At 42.5% G+C, this 16,479-nt stretch overlaps 1 protein-coding gene across 2 annotated transcripts in view; it reads right to left on the bottom strand.

The window, feature by feature from the left end:
* Window positions 1-16,479, bottom strand: part of aplp1 (amyloid beta (A4) precursor-like protein 1) — a 159,732-nt gene that overhangs the window by 41,094 nt on the left and 102,159 nt on the right. For both annotated transcript variants that reach the window (XM_084336351.1, XM_084336352.1), the window contains exons 5-6: window positions 7,732-7,967; window positions 4,443-4,765 (exon numbers count right to left, since the gene is read on the bottom strand). In XM_084336351.1, the coding sequence (XP_084192477.1) occupies window positions 4,443-4,765; window positions 7,732-7,967 (559 nt within the window). The remainder of the gene's footprint in view (window positions 1-4,442; window positions 4,766-7,731; window positions 7,968-16,479) is intronic.

The raw sequence follows: 16,479 nt of genomic DNA, 5'->3' as shown, positions 1-16,479 counted from the left end.
CTATAGTCTACCCATATAACGCTGTATGTTTTCTTATCAGTCCTGGACTATGGTGGTGTAATTTATAGGCATGCTGCGGCCTCAACCCTTAAATCCTTGGACTCTGTATATCACTCTGCCCTCAGATTCAGCACTAATGATAGATACGACACTCATCACTATGTCCTTTATGAGAATCTTCGTTGGCTGGACGGAGTGGCTTAACAAACACTGTTATTTGTTAATTTTTAAGGTTATCCTCTTCTATATCTGTACATAGATTCCCTTACCTATACTCTTACTAGTTACGCTGCTGGCTAGTATGACTACTACCATACTTTATACCTGTATCACTGTACATAAATTATTAATACTATAACTCCGTACATACATCTGATTAGCACTGTACATTGCATATTACTATTGCACTTTACTGTGACATTTGCACTTGGAGTGCATCTTTTCATTGTACTTTACTGTACTTGTGCTGCATAATGACAATACATTTTAATCTAATTTAGTCTCCTGTCACTCTCCTCGCTTTTGCATCTATCTTTTACTCCACTGTTCCCCGTGGCTGTTAGTGGACCCGCGCTCCTTCACTACTGTGACGAAAACAACCAAGCATCTGTTAGCTTAGGTGTGGTTTCATGCCGAAATGGGTACCGAAATTGCACTGTGTCAGCGGGTCTGTACCCCAGCTGTGCCACCTCACCCGTCTCGGTGCAAGCAGGTTCCTATTGAGCCGTGAAATTAGCCAACTGGCGCGCAGGCAGAAGGAATTTGCCTCGTGTCCTCTATGGAACTGCCAGTTGCCAGTTGTGCTGGCATGAAAAACAGAGCCCATGACGTCTTGATGTCGTGTCTCGGTGGTGACGCGAAAGACGGATTAACAACAAACCCCCGCTGGCGATCACAGTCACACTGATAATCATATTATTATTACATTTGTATTTCCTCAAAAATAGACTATAAACTATACTGTTAACTATTTCACATAGTAGGCAAACTGAGTTTCGGTGGGTTCACCCTCCGCTCTAACCCTGGCTTTTTTCTTTCTAGGTCAGGATTGTTGACCACCAGGTAATGTGGGGTTTCGTTTCACCCTGAATAGTTGCAAATATATCTTAATATATCTACACAGAAATACAATCATGACTTGATGAACGCAATACAGCTACATAATTGTGATATGTAATAGGTTCCATTACAGGGACTGATAGAGCCACATAGCCCTTAGCTGCTTATTGACAACGCTGGCCAATGAGTCCCGAGAATCACAGAAAGCGTGTGCGCCAGGAGGTAACAAGCCTGCCGGACTTAACACTCTGCAACAAAAGCAAAGTGATGAAAGCATAATTATACTGCTCCTCCCTACCCATACCCCTCAGGGTAGGAATCGAGATGTATTAGCGCTGGAGGACATCTTCAGCTCGTAGTTTATCAACAACACTAAATTCACTATTCATGGTGGATGATTTGTCAACTGGGGGGGGTTGGGAGGGGTTGATTGGGGGGGTGTAAGCCGCTAGTTAAGCGTCTGAGGCGGTGGGGTTACTGTGGATATGTGATAAGCACCAGCACGCTCTGGCCTGTCTGGTGGCTGCCTGTGGATGAGAGGCTATTGATCCAGATCGTGGCCAATGGCCGGCGTTATTGAATCGGAGCTCAGACCCAGGCTGAGGACCCGTAGTGGGGAGAATGTATCAGCCTGGCACCCGTTTCAAACCACTATATCAACACACCGAGATGGTACGTGTGTGTGTTTGTGTGATTGTGTTTGTGTGTGGGTGTGTTTGAGCGTATTATGTGTCTGCATGCTTGTGTTTGTGTGTGAGTGTGTGTTTGAATGTGTATGTGTTTGTGTGTGTGTGTGTGTGTGTGTTTGAGTGTGTCTGCTATCTTCCCCTGCCCATTACACAGAGATGGAACGACAGGCGGGGGGGGGGGGGGGGGGGGGATACAGGAGATGCCAGCTGAGCACTACTGTTCATTTCCCCAGGAAGGCAGACTGAGGCGGGGAGAGAGAGGGAGTGCAGCTGTCAGCATTCAGCCGGTCTCTCTACCGTACCGTTAACTACAGCAGAGGAAGAGACAACAGACTATTGGTTGTAGCCTGTGGTGGAAAGTGACTGAGTAAGTACCTAAGTGTCGATCACTCTGCCCTCAGATTCATCACTAATGATAGATACGACACTCATCACTGTGTCCTTTATGAGAAGGTTGGTTGGTCCTCGCTGACGGAGAGGTGCACTGGTATTTGTTAATTTTTAAGGCCCTTATTGGTAAGCTACCGCCTTATACTACATCATTATTAGAATGTAATTTTGAATGTATGGAACCCGTTCTAGTGACTGCTTGGAACAGGGTAAATCTGCATTTACTAGCTCATGGAATGAACTCTAACAGTCCTTAAAGCTTGAGGTTCTCCCCTCTGTGGGTGACCTTTGTCAATCAAGTTGTACGTATTTTAATGGTTTTGTTATCCTTACTTATTGCCTCGTCTTGTAGTGTTATTGTTATTGCTTTTTTTTTTTGCCCATTTCTGTATGTACACTCGACGTGACTTTAAATTAGGGAAGCCTCAGTTGTCTTTCAAGTTTAAATGAAGGTTTGAAATTACTATTTTAATTTTAGGGAATTGTACTTTTACTCCACTACATTTCAAAAGAAATATTGTACTTTTTACTCCACTACATTGATCTGAACCCATCCGTTACTTGTTACTTTGAAGAAAAAGATTTTGTATAGAAAACATGGCAAAACTATGAAGATTATGTACTTTAAAATTGTAAGCCTGCCAACTTCTAGACTGAGCCTAGGACGTAATCAGAGCAGCATGACTGGACCACATACCACTTTAACATAACCTTTAATCAGAGCAGCATGACTGGACCACATACCACTTTAACATAACCTTTAATCAGAGCAGCATGACTGGACCACATACCACTTTAACATAACCTTTAATCAGAGCAGCATGACTGGACCACATACTACTTTAACATGACCTTTAATCAGAGCAGCATAACTGGACCACATACCACTTTAACATAACCTTTAATCAGAGCAGCATAACTGGACCACATACCACTTTAACATAACCTTTAATCAGAGCAGCATAACTGGACCACATACCACTTTAACATGACCTTTAATCAGAGCAGCATAACTGGACCACATACCACTTTAACATGACCTTTAGTCAGAGCAGCATAACTGGACCACATACCACTTTAACATGACCTTTAGTCAGAGCAGCATAACTGGACCACATACCACTTTAACATGACCTTTAGTCAGAGCAGCATAACTGGACCACATACCACTTTAACATGACCTTTAGTCAGAGCAGCATAACTGGACCACATACCACTTTAACATAACCTTTAATCAGAGCAGCATAACTGGACCACATACCACTTTAACATAACCTTTAATCAGAGCAGCATGACTGGACCACATACCACTTTAACATAACCTTTAATCAGAGCAGCATGACTGGACCACATACTACTTTAACATGACCTTTAATCAGAGCAGCATAACTGGACCACATACCACTTTAACATAACCTTTAATCAGAGCAGCATAACTGGACCACATACTACTTTAACATAACCTTTAATCAGAGCAGCATAACTGGACCACATACCACTTTAACATGACCTTTAATCAGAGCAGCATAACTGGACCACATACCACTTTAACATGACCTTTAGTCAGAGCAGCATAACTGGACCACATACCACTTTAACATGACCTTTAGTCAGAGCAGCATAACTGGACCACATACCACTTTAACATGACCTTTAGTCAGAGCAGCATAACTGGACCACATACCACTTTAACATGACCTTTAATCAGAGCAGCATAACTGGACCACATACCACTTTAACATAACCTTTAATCAGAGCAGCATGACTGGACCACATACCACTTTAACATAACCTTTAATCAGAGCAGCATGACTGGACCACATACCACTTTAACATGACCTTTAGTCAGAGCAGCATAACTGGACCACATACCACTTTAACATGACCTTTAGTCAGAGCAGCATAACTGGACCACATACCACTTTAACATGACCTTTAATCAGAGCAGCATAACTGGACCACATACCACTTTAACATAACCTTTAGAGGTCAATGGTTGGAGGGTTGCACTTGAATGCCCCCAATCACTGGAATACACAAACGTCATGTAGAATGCATACTTTGACTTTTGATACTTAAGTACATTTAATATCAAATACTTCTCCACTTTTACTTAAGTAGAAAAATAAATAAATTTGTTTAGGACTTTTGAATGGAGGACTTTTACTTTGACCAGATTACTATTTTATCTTGGTAATTTTCTACCCCTGGTTGTAGCTAAAGCTCTTCTGAACAGATGAGAGAAAATATAAGAGGGATGAAGGAGAAGAGCAGAAAGGAAAGGAAGGAGGAAGGGACACTCACAGCTGTCTCCCCTGGTCAGAGCAGGTGGGGAGGAGGCGGTGGGCTTGCGGCCCTGGCCCTTCTCGTAGTAGAGGGAGTCCAGATAGTCCGAGGCCTGGTAGGGACCGGAGTCAATGGAGTACTCGTACTCCTCGGGTTCTTTCACCACTGCCACCTCCTCTTCCTCCTCCTCTTCTTCTTCCTCATCATCGTCGACTTCCTCTTCCTCCTCCTCTTCCTCTTCTTCCTCCTCCACCACCTCGTCGTCGTCGTCCTCTTCCATGTCAGCCTCTTCCGCATCTGTATCGGGAGAGGGGCTTGGAGTGGGCGCCGTTACTTTAACCCTGTGAACCAGAGGGTGGTGGGGGCTCAGCTTCATCATCATCACTGTCATCATCACTGTCATCATCACTATCATTATCAACATCACCACCACTATCATCATCATCATCACCACTATCATCATCATCATCATCATCACTGTCATCACTATCATCATCATCATCACCACCACTATCATCATCATCACCACCACCACTATCATCATCATCACCACCATCATCATCATCATCATCATCACCACCACCACTATCATCATCACCACCACCACTATCATCATCACCACCACCACTATCATCATCATCATCACCACCACTATCATCATCATCACCACCACCACTATCATCATCATCATCACCACCACTATCATCATCACCACCACCACTATCATCATCACCACCACCACTATCATCATCATCACCACCACTATCATCATCATCATCACCACCACTATCATCATCACCACCACCACTATCATCATCATCATCACCACCACTATCATCATCACCACCACCACTATCATCATCACCACCACCACTATCATCATCATCACCACCACTATCATCATCATCATCATCACCACCACTATCATCATCATCACCACCACCACTATCATCATCATCACCACCACCACTATCATCATCATCATCACCACCACTATCATCATCATCATCATCATCATCATCATCATCATCATCATCATCATCATCATCACTATCATCATCATCATCATCATCACCACCACTATCATCATCATCATCATCATCACCACCACTATCATCATCATCATCATCATCATCATCATCATCATCATCATCATCATCACTATCATCATCATCATCACTATCATCATCATCATCACCACTATCATCATCATCATCACTATCATCATCACTATCATCATCACCATCATCATCATCATCACTATCACCATCATCATCATCATCACCACCACCAATATCATCATCACCACCACTATCATCATCATCACTATCACTATCATCATCATCATCATCATCATCATCATCATCATCACCACTATCATCATCATCATCATCATCACCACCACTATCATCATCATCACCGTCACCACTATCATCATCATCATCATCATCATCATCATCATCATCATCATCATCATCATCACCACTATCATCATCATCATCACTATCATCACTATCATCATCATCACCACTATCATCATCATCATCATCATCATCATTATCATCACTATCATCATCATCATCATCATCACTATCATCACTATCATCATCATCACCACTATCATCATCATCATCATCATCACTATCATCATCATCACTATCACCACTATCATCATCATCATCATCACTATCACCATCACCATCACTATCATCATCACTATCATCATCACCACTATCATCATCATCATCATCATCATCATCATCATCACTATCACCACTATCATCATCATCATCATCATCATCATCACTATCACCACTATCATCATCATCATCATCACTATCATCATCACTATCATCATCATCACCACTATCATCATCATCATCACTATCATCATCATCATCACCACCACCACTATCATCATCATCATCATCACTATCACCACCATCATCATCATCATCACTATCATCATCATCACTATCATCATCACTATCATCATCACTATCATCATCACCACTATCATCATCATCATCACTATCATCATCACCACTATCATCATCATCATCATCATCATCATCATCACTATCACCACTATCATCATCATCATCATCATCACTATCACCACTATCATCATCATCATCACTATCATCATCATCACTATCACCACTATCATCATCATCACTATCACCACTATCACTATCATCATCATCATCATCATCATCACTATCATCATCATCATCATCATCACTATCACCACTATCATCATCATCACTATCACCACTATCACTATCATCATCACTATCACCACTATCATCATCATCATCACTATCATCATCATCATCATCACCACCACCACTATCATCATCACCACCACCACTATCATCATCATCACCATCACCACTATCATCATCATCATCATCATCATCATCATCATCATCATCATCATCACTATCATCATCATCACTATCATCATCACCATCACCACTATCATCATCACTATCATCATCATCATCATCATCATCATCACTATCATCATCACTATCATCATCATCATCATCATCATCACTATCATCACCACTATCATCATCACCATCACCACTATCATCACCACTAGCATCATCATCATCATCATCACTAGCATCATCATCATCACTATCATCATCATCACTATCATCACCATCACCACTATCATCATCACTATAATCATCATCATCATCATCATCATCACCATCATCACTATCATCATCATCATCATCATCATCATCATCATCACTATCATCACCACCATCATCATAATAGACTAGGGATGCTCGATATTGGCTTTTTTACTGATACCGATATACCGATATTGTCCAACTCTTAATTTCCGATACCGATATCAACCGATATCAACCGATACCGATATATGCAGGGTTTCCCCCCCAAAAAATGGAATAATTTCAGGTAATTAACATTACATATCTCTTGTTGTGGAATTAACACAACATTATGCATACTTTTGACAATAAATAAAATCAGAATTTGTTCTTACTTGCTTGCCTGGGTAAATAAAGGTTATAGAAATGTAAAAAAAAATAAAAATAAAAAATAAAATTTGAAAACCGATACCGATATTTTTCGATATCACATTTTAATGCCGATATCCGCCGATAATATCGGTAGGCCGATAATATCGGACATCCCTATAATAGACATATATACGTTTTAGTTGCTTTTGTTGTTTGCCATGTTTCATTGCCTTTGTACCTCCTCTTCAGCCATTATGTGTAGCACTAATAACGTCTGCGTTAGTGGCAGGGGGAGAACTTACGCAGAATTGACTTTCCCACTGGCCTGCGGTGTCTGTGGAAGAGCCTCTGCGAGCGTCTGGGAGCCGGCAGGGACGGACTCCGCTACCGCCGCCACCTCCGCCACCACCTCCGCCTCTCCCTTCCCACTGGAGCCTCCCCTGCCCGGGCAGCACACGTACTCCACCCCCCGGAAACGATCCCCACACGGCAGCAGCATCCCGTAGCTGTGGAGCTCCAGGATGTCAGCCGTGCAGGCCTGAAACAGACAGGGGGGGGGAGGAGGGTGGAGAAGGAGGAGAGGAAGAAGAGGGAGGAGAGGGCAGAGAGTGAGGAGAGGGAGGAGAGGGAGGAGAGGAAGGAGAGGGAGGAGATGGAGGGGAGGGCAGATAGGGAGGAGAGGAAAGAGAGGGAGGAGAGGAAGGAGAGGAAGGAGAGGGCAGAGAGGGAGGAGGGCAGAGACGGTGGAGAGGGAGGAGAGGAAGGAGAGGGAGGAGAGGGCAGAGTTGGAGACATAATGAAAAAATAAGACAAGCGTTTCTCCACGTTAAAGGCCCAATCCGTAATCCGAATGACGAAATGATCCAAATGACGAAAGAATGTTTAGTTTTCTCATATTTATATATTCAGTTAATTATATTGTTTACGCTTTTCTCATATTTTTACATTCTGATTTTATTTTATTGCCTATATTTATGTCTTTCTTCTATTACCCTACCCACCCAAGTTAGGACAGCCGAAACCCGTCCAATCTTTCGCGGTCGACTAAAGGAGGATAAATGTTCTGGGAATCTATTTTAAAAAGCTATCAATAATATAGTAAAAATACAAACATTCAATAACCCATAATAGAAAAAGAGATACATAATAGAATATTTTGTTTTATATATACTGTATAATTAATCTTGTTGCTTGTTGGTATGCCGCTTTGCTATTGTTTCTATTATGTATATCTACTACAGTATATATATATTTCTTTTTACTTTGTCTTTTTACTATATTATTGATTGGCCAGTGTGCTATAGCCTACGTAATTGGCTGACAGTGATGTCAGCATGATGTAATTGGCTTAGTGCCTATATATATACCCTTCTATCGAACATGTGAGTCATTTGCTTGATGATGACCCAGTTGAGTTGAAACGTTGCTTTTTAGTCAATAAAGTATTGGGAGCTGTAATCCAGTGTGCAGACATCCACCTCCTTCCATGTTACATAGATGGTTTCTTGTTTATAAACATACCGTGTTCGAGCCAATCAGCAATACCTACTGAATCATGTGACTTGACAGGATTTGAGTTGCCCCCTACCTGCGTTAAGATGCTGTGCTAAAAAAGTACAACAGGGCTCCATGACACTCCCCTGACTAAACGTATAATGGATCTCTATGGAGAAACCATGACACTCCCCTGACTAAAAGTATAATGGAGCTCTATGGAGAAACCATGACACTCCCCTGACTAAAAGTATAATGGAGCTCTATGGAGAGGACCAATAGACTCAGGCACACCTGCGCCGTGATGCCATTTCCTGCCAAGTCATTAACCACCTAACCACATAACCACCATCTTGACTGCAATTGCATTGCTAGCTATAACACTGACGAAGGAATAAGAATTCCGAAACATGTTTGTTTCAGGCTGCCATTAAATACTTGAACCTGAGAGTGCTGGTCCAGCTTCCCTGCTTCTTTTTTATATATCACTTAATGGGATTTCAGCACCCAGTGTCGGATTTTGTGAGCGCGGTCTATCTTGACATTTGAGCTCTATGGAGAAACCATGACACTCCCCTGACTAAAAGTATAATGGAGCTCTATGGAGAAACCATGACACACTCCCCTGACTAAAAGTATAATGGAGCTCTATGGAGAAACCATGACACACTCCCCTGACTAAAAGTATAATGGAGCTCTATGGAGAAACCATGACACTCCCCTGACTAAAAGTATAATGGAGCTCTATGGAGAAACCATGACACACTCCCCTGACTAAAAGTATAATGGAGCTCTATGGAGAAACCATGACACTCCCCTGACTAAAAGTATAATGGCGCTCTATGGAGAAACCATGACACTCCCCTGACCAAAAGTATAATGGAGCTCTATGGAGAAACCATGACACTCCCCTGACTAAAAGTATAATGGAGCTCTATGGAGAAACCATGACACTCCCCTGACTAAAAGTATAATGGAGCTCTATGGAGAAACCATGACACACTCCCCTGACTAAAAGTATAATGGAGCTCTATGGAGAAACCATAACACACTCCCCTGACTAAAAGTATAATGGAGCTCTATGGAGAAATTATGACACTCCCCTGACTAAAAGTATAATGGAGCTCTATGGAGAAGCCATGACACACTCCCCTGACTAAAAGTATAATGGAGCTCTATGGAGAAACCATGACACTCCCCTGACTAAAAGTATAATGGCGCTCTATGGAGAAACCATGACACTCCCCTGACTAAAAGTATAATGGAGCTCTATGGAGAAACCATGACACTCCCCTGACTAAAGGTATAATGGAGCTCTATGGAGAAACCACAACACTCCCCTGACTAAAAGTATAATGGAGCTCTATGGAGAAACCATGGCACTCCCTTTAATGTATAATGGCACTCCCCTGACTAAAAGTATAATGGAGCTCTATGGAGAAACCATGACACTCCCCTGACTAAAAGTATAATGGAGCTCTATGGAGAAACCATGACACACTCCCCTGACTAAAAGTATAATGGAGCTCTATGGAGAAACCATGACACACTCCCCTGACTAAAAGTATAATGGAGCTCTATGGAGAAACCATGACACTCCCCTGACTAAAAGTATAATGGAGCTCTATGGAGAAACCATGACACACTCCCCTGACTAAAAGTATAATGGAGCTCTATGGAGAAACCATGACACTCCCCTGACTAAAAGTATAATGGCGCTCTATGGAGAAACCATGACACTCCCCTGACTAAAAGTATAATGGAGCTCTATGGAGAAACCATGACACTCCCCTGACTAAAAGTATAATGGAGCTCAATGGAGAAATCATGGCACTCCCCTGACTAAAAGTATAATGGAGCTCTATGGAGAAACCATGACATACTCCCCTGACTAAAAGTATAATGGAGCTCTATGGAGAAACCATGACACACTCCCCTGACTAAAAGTATAATGGAGCTCTATGGAGAAACCATGACACTCCCCTGACTAAAAGTATAATGGAGCTCTATGGAGAAACCATGACACACTCCCCTGACTAAAAGTATAATGGAGCTCTATGGAGAAACCATGACACTCCCCTGACTAAAAGTATAATGGCGCTCTATGGAGAAACCATGACACTCCCCTGACCAAAAGTATAATGGAGCTCTATGGAGAAACCATGACACTCCCCTGACTAAAAGTATAATGGAGCTCTATGGAGAAACAATGACACACTCCCCTGACTAAAACTATAATGGAGCTCTATGGAGAAACCATGACACTCCCCTGACTAAAAGTATAATGGAGCTCTATGGAGAAATCATGGCACTCCCCTGACTAAAAGTATAATGGAGCTCTATGGAGAAACCATGACACTCCCCTGACTAAAAGTATAATGGAGCTCTATGGAGAAACCATGACACACTCCCCTGACTAAAAGTATAATGGAGCTCTATGGAGAAACCATGACACACTCCCCTGACTAAAAGTATAATGGAGCTCTATGGAGAAACCATGACACTCCCCTGACTAAAAGTATAATGGAGCTCTATGGAGAAGCCATGACACACTCCCCTGACTAAAAGTATAATGGAGCTCTATGGAGAAACCATGACACTCCCCTGACTAAAAGTATAATGGAGCTCTATGGAGAAACCATGACACTCCCCTGACTAAAAGTATAATGGAGCTCTATGGAGAAACCATGACACTCCCCTGACTAAAAGTATAATGGAGCTCTATGGAGAAACCATGACACTCCCCTGACTAAAAGTATAATGGAGCTCTATGGAGAAACCATGGCACTCCCTTTAATGTATAATGGCACTCCCCTGACTAAAAGTATAATGGAGCTCTATGGAGAAACCATTACACTCCCCTGACTAAAAGTATAATGGAGCTCTATGGAGAAACCATGACACACTCCCCTGACTAAAAGTATAATGGAGCTCTATGGAGAAACCATGACACACTCCCCTGACTAAAAGTATAATGGAGCTCTATGGAGAAACCATGACACTCCCCTGACTAAAAGTATAATGGAGCTCTATGGAGAAACCATGACACACTCCCCTGACTAAAAGTATAATGGAGCTCTATGGAGAAACCATGACACTCCCCTGACTAAAAGTATAATGGCGCTCTATGGAGAAACCATGACACTCCCCTGACTAAAAGTATAATGGAGCTCTATGGAGAAACCATGACACTCCCCTGACTAAAAGTATAATGGAGCTCTATGGAGAAACCATGACACTCCCTGACTAAAAGTATAATGGAGCTCTATGGAGAAACCATGGCACTCCCCTGACTAAAGGTTGTTTCAAATGAAAACAGCTGGATATAATTTTGCCAAACCATCATAGCTGTGAGTGTGAGTCTTTCACCTTTTACATATCTAGCTTTGGTATGGATTGATTGTTTAAATCGCTAGCATGGCTAACAAATGCAAATAGTATATTGTAGTCTGTTCTGTTGTTCTGACCTCACACACATACACTCTCTCTTCCCCAGAGCCATCACCACCCTGAACTCTAACATGCACTAATAACTCACCTTTCCCCCTCCTCCCACACTGTGCAACATCCTACCCCTCAAGTGCAATATCCACAGTGCAATACCCACCCACTACCGCCAGTAGAAAAAAAAAACTCAGCTGATCGGAACTAGGCAAAATCTGCATATGGCTCGCCGATAACAAACTATCATTACACATGGGCAAAACAGAGTCCATTCTCTTCGGTTCAAATAACAAACTCAGCAAGACCGACGGCTTCTCAGTTACAGTGGGTGACAATATTGTCACAAGGAAAGATGAAATTACCTACCTGGGTTCCATCCTAGAGGCTAATCTTTCCTGTGACAAAATGGCATCCAATGTAATAAAAAAAGTCAACCAACGAACTCGATTCTTGTACCGGATCTCCTCTCTGGTAAACAAGAATACCCTGAAGATAATTTTAATCATAGACGGTAACGGTATATATCACGGTATATTCATTTATATAATTTTTTTTTAAATTCTTCTGAAGGGGTAAAACACTGGTATGGCAGCTGTTATTCTGTTACAGCTGCTGAGCTATACTATAGCTAATGTCCATCAATATCTTCCCTTTTAATTAAATAGGTTCAAGAATCGAATCAGGATTGTTAGCAGAGAGAGAGAGGGAGAGAGAGGGAGGGAGGAGGCTGCTACTGGAGCCAGCTAACGTTAGCTTGCTGATGCTACTAGTAGATCGACATGCTGCTGGTGGACTGGGGCCAGCTAACGTTAGCTTGCTGATGCTACTAGTAGATCGACATGCTGCTGGTGGACTGGGGCCGGCTAACGTTAGCTTGCTGATGCTACTACTACTTCGACATGCTGCTGGTGGACTGGAGCCAGCTAACGTTAGCTTGCTGATGCTACTAGTAGATCGACATGCTGCTGATGGACTGGGGCCAGCTAACGTTAGCTTGCTGATGCTACTAGTAGATCGACATGCTGCTGGTGGATTGGGGCCAGCTAACATTAGCTTGCTGATGCTACTGGTAGATCGACATGCTGCTGGTGGACTGGAGCCAGCTAACGTTGGCTTGCTGATGCTAGTAGATCGACATGCTGCTGGTGGACTGGGGCCAGCTAACGTTGGCTTGCTGAGGCTACTACTACATCGACAGTTAACATTACATAAGGTTTTAGCGCGACGTGGGCATTCCAGAATGGCGAGGATGCAAAGCATGTTAGACCATTGGACTCGTCGCAGAGTTTACATTACACATAGAAACTGTGCGACTTGCGAGAGAAGTTGTCACACAGCCTTCAAACGCAGCGCGGAAGAGCTAGTTTGCTTGTGTTTATTATGAAATGACAATTGCGTGTTGACACGCCCACTGCGCAAAGCCTCTGTGCTCCTAAATAACTTTTTCCAGTTCGCACATATCTATTATCTATGACTAATTCTATCTATTTTTAGGGGCAAATGCGAGTGAAATAGTCGCGCTGTGGTTACATGACGTCATTGCTATTTTAGAGCTGCTCTACCGGTTACAAGGTATAGTCAAAAAGTATAATGGCGCTCTATGGAGAAACCATGACACTCCCCTGACTAAAAGTATAATGGAGCTCTATGGAGAAACCATGACACTCCCCTGACTAAACGTATAATGGAGCTCTATGGAGAAACCATGGCACTCCCTTTAATGTATAATGGCACTCCCCTGACTAAAAGTATAATGGAGCTCTATGGAGAAATCATGGCACTCCCCTGACTAAAAGTATAATGGGGCTTTATGGAGAAACCATGACACTCCCCTGACTAAAATGACAATTGCGTGATGACAATAAAGTACAATCTAATCTAATCTCTTTCTCTCTCCCACTCTCATTCCTTCCTTGGACATGTGTTAAATTTTTCAAATATGCCAATGAAGACTTCCAGTTTTCATTCTCCTCAGCTTCTGCTTACACAAGGTACCCTAACTGGCATCATATACTGTACGTCATAACGAATTTCCCAATTTCTCCCAAGGGGATAAATAAAGGAATCTCTTATCTTGGTTCAGAGTCAGAAAACACTTAGTGGTCAGACATTCCTAATAGTTGTTTGAGTTCTGCAGAATTTACATACTGTCTCCTGTAAGGCTAGCCCTGTTGCGTGGAGCCAGGTCTAAGCCAAAGGGTACAGGGTGAAGCGCAAGTACAATCAAGGGAGGTAAATGGAAGACAGTCATAAAGAACACCATGGGGGTGACTGCTCTGCCAGCAGGACCAGCTGACTGGAGACCAGCATGGAGGCTTTCACCCCCCCGCCCTGTGTGAGAATGATACACAGCCAGCTGTGGAGACGTGTTGTCTCGTCTGGTCTATTCTGATAAACAAAACCACAGTTTTATTTCTTCATTTCTTTTTATACAGAAAGCTACCACATAAATACTGTAGCGATTCATCATAGTATTACTATGATGGAACGTTATAGAGATTTATAGTGAATCTCTAGGGAATAGTATTCCTTTTTTTTTATCCACTTTTTCTCCCCATTTTCTATTTTTCTCCCATCCCAATTTCGTATATCCAATTCTTCCCTCCCCTGTCTTGAACGTTGCTAGACTATGCCTCCCACAGGTCGGTTGTAGTGAGGACAGAAGCCTTGCATCACGTGTCCCCTCCGGTACACGAGGAGGCAGCCTGTCGCATCTTTTCACCGCAGCAGCTCGAACTCTCAATGGCGAGGAGTAACGCGTGGGAGGCTCACGCTGCCCCCGACACTTCCTGCTTCCGTCGCACCGGCGTCACCAAACCGACCTGTAGGAGTCGCTGTCCACAACGTCAAATCCCCACCCACCGGCTTTCCCACCCTCTAACACTTGCCAATTGTGTTAGTATGAACGACCGGCCAGCCAGTAGCAACGCCGAGAGCTGGGCTCGAACCCAGCGTCTCCTGCATTAGTGGCGAGCGCCTTGCCCACTGCGCCAATCAGCCGCCCAGGGAATAGTATTCCTGTGTTTTTGTACACATAAAGATACTCCTATAGAAATACCGCAGGAACACTCATTATAGCAACAAGTGGTTCTACGGGTATTTGGCGGTAGGGGCTCAGCTCTCAAGGTGCTCTCAGCACAAAGGCACGCAGGCATGCAAAGGATTTGGCTGGGAGAGCAAATAATAACCCCCCCTGGGTGCAGACACACATCCTGATGATGATGCGATACTGTCAATACTGCCAGACATAATGAGCCAGCATATCATATAGAGCGGAGAGTATATCTAGATCAGGGGTGGGCAACTTTGTATATGGTGAGGGCCACAAAATGTCCACAATCAATCTGGGGGGCCGCATTGTTTATCGGCAGTCCCGCCAGTAGTACCCCATCACTCAAATAGCCCATAATAGTCACAGATGTGATAAATAAGGTATATAAACAATTATAATGTGTTGTAACTTTGTTTTTATTCCATTTCAAATGCATTTAGTAATGCAATTTCAACTTTATGAATTTATAAACAGCTGAATTTAAAAGTATTGCTGTAACCCCAAATATATACAAAAATGATCAATTATAATTAAGGCTTCTAATAAAATAAATGTATGAACTTAAAGCCCACTGCTCAACAAACACAAAGCAGCATTCCTGCTGCATTTCACTACAACAGTAAATCAAAAGTGCAATAATAAATGATTTTGTTAAATGTATAAACTTTTATCCTGCTACTAAACAAAACATTATAACACTGAAATGCATGTTATGGATATGAAGCACTCAGGAATGTTTTGTTTAGTAGCAGGATACAAGTTTATACATTTAACAAAATCATTTATTATTGCACTTTTGATTTACTGTTGTAGTGAAATGCAGCAGGAATGCTGCTTTGTGTTTGTGTTATTAGTGTTATCTGAACACTACAAAAGTAGTGTAAAGTGCAAGTAAAGTAAAGTGCAATACTACATGCCTCCCATTGACCCTTTATCAAACTGGCATGACATTCACCCTCGCCCCACAGTGGGTCAATAATGGTTATAATAATAATAATAATGGTCCCCTCTCTACACCTCTCCATCATCTCCCCCCCTCTCTACACCTCTTCATCATCTC

This window comes from Notolepis coatsorum (genome assembly GCF_963971535.1).
Source record: "Notolepis coatsorum genome assembly, chromosome: 19".
NCBI classification, from domain to species: Eukaryota; Metazoa; Chordata; class Actinopteri; order Aulopiformes; family Paralepididae; genus Notolepis; species Notolepis coatsorum.
The sequence above is the reverse complement of the archived record's forward strand: the minus strand, read 5'-3'. Positions and strand labels throughout refer to the sequence as shown.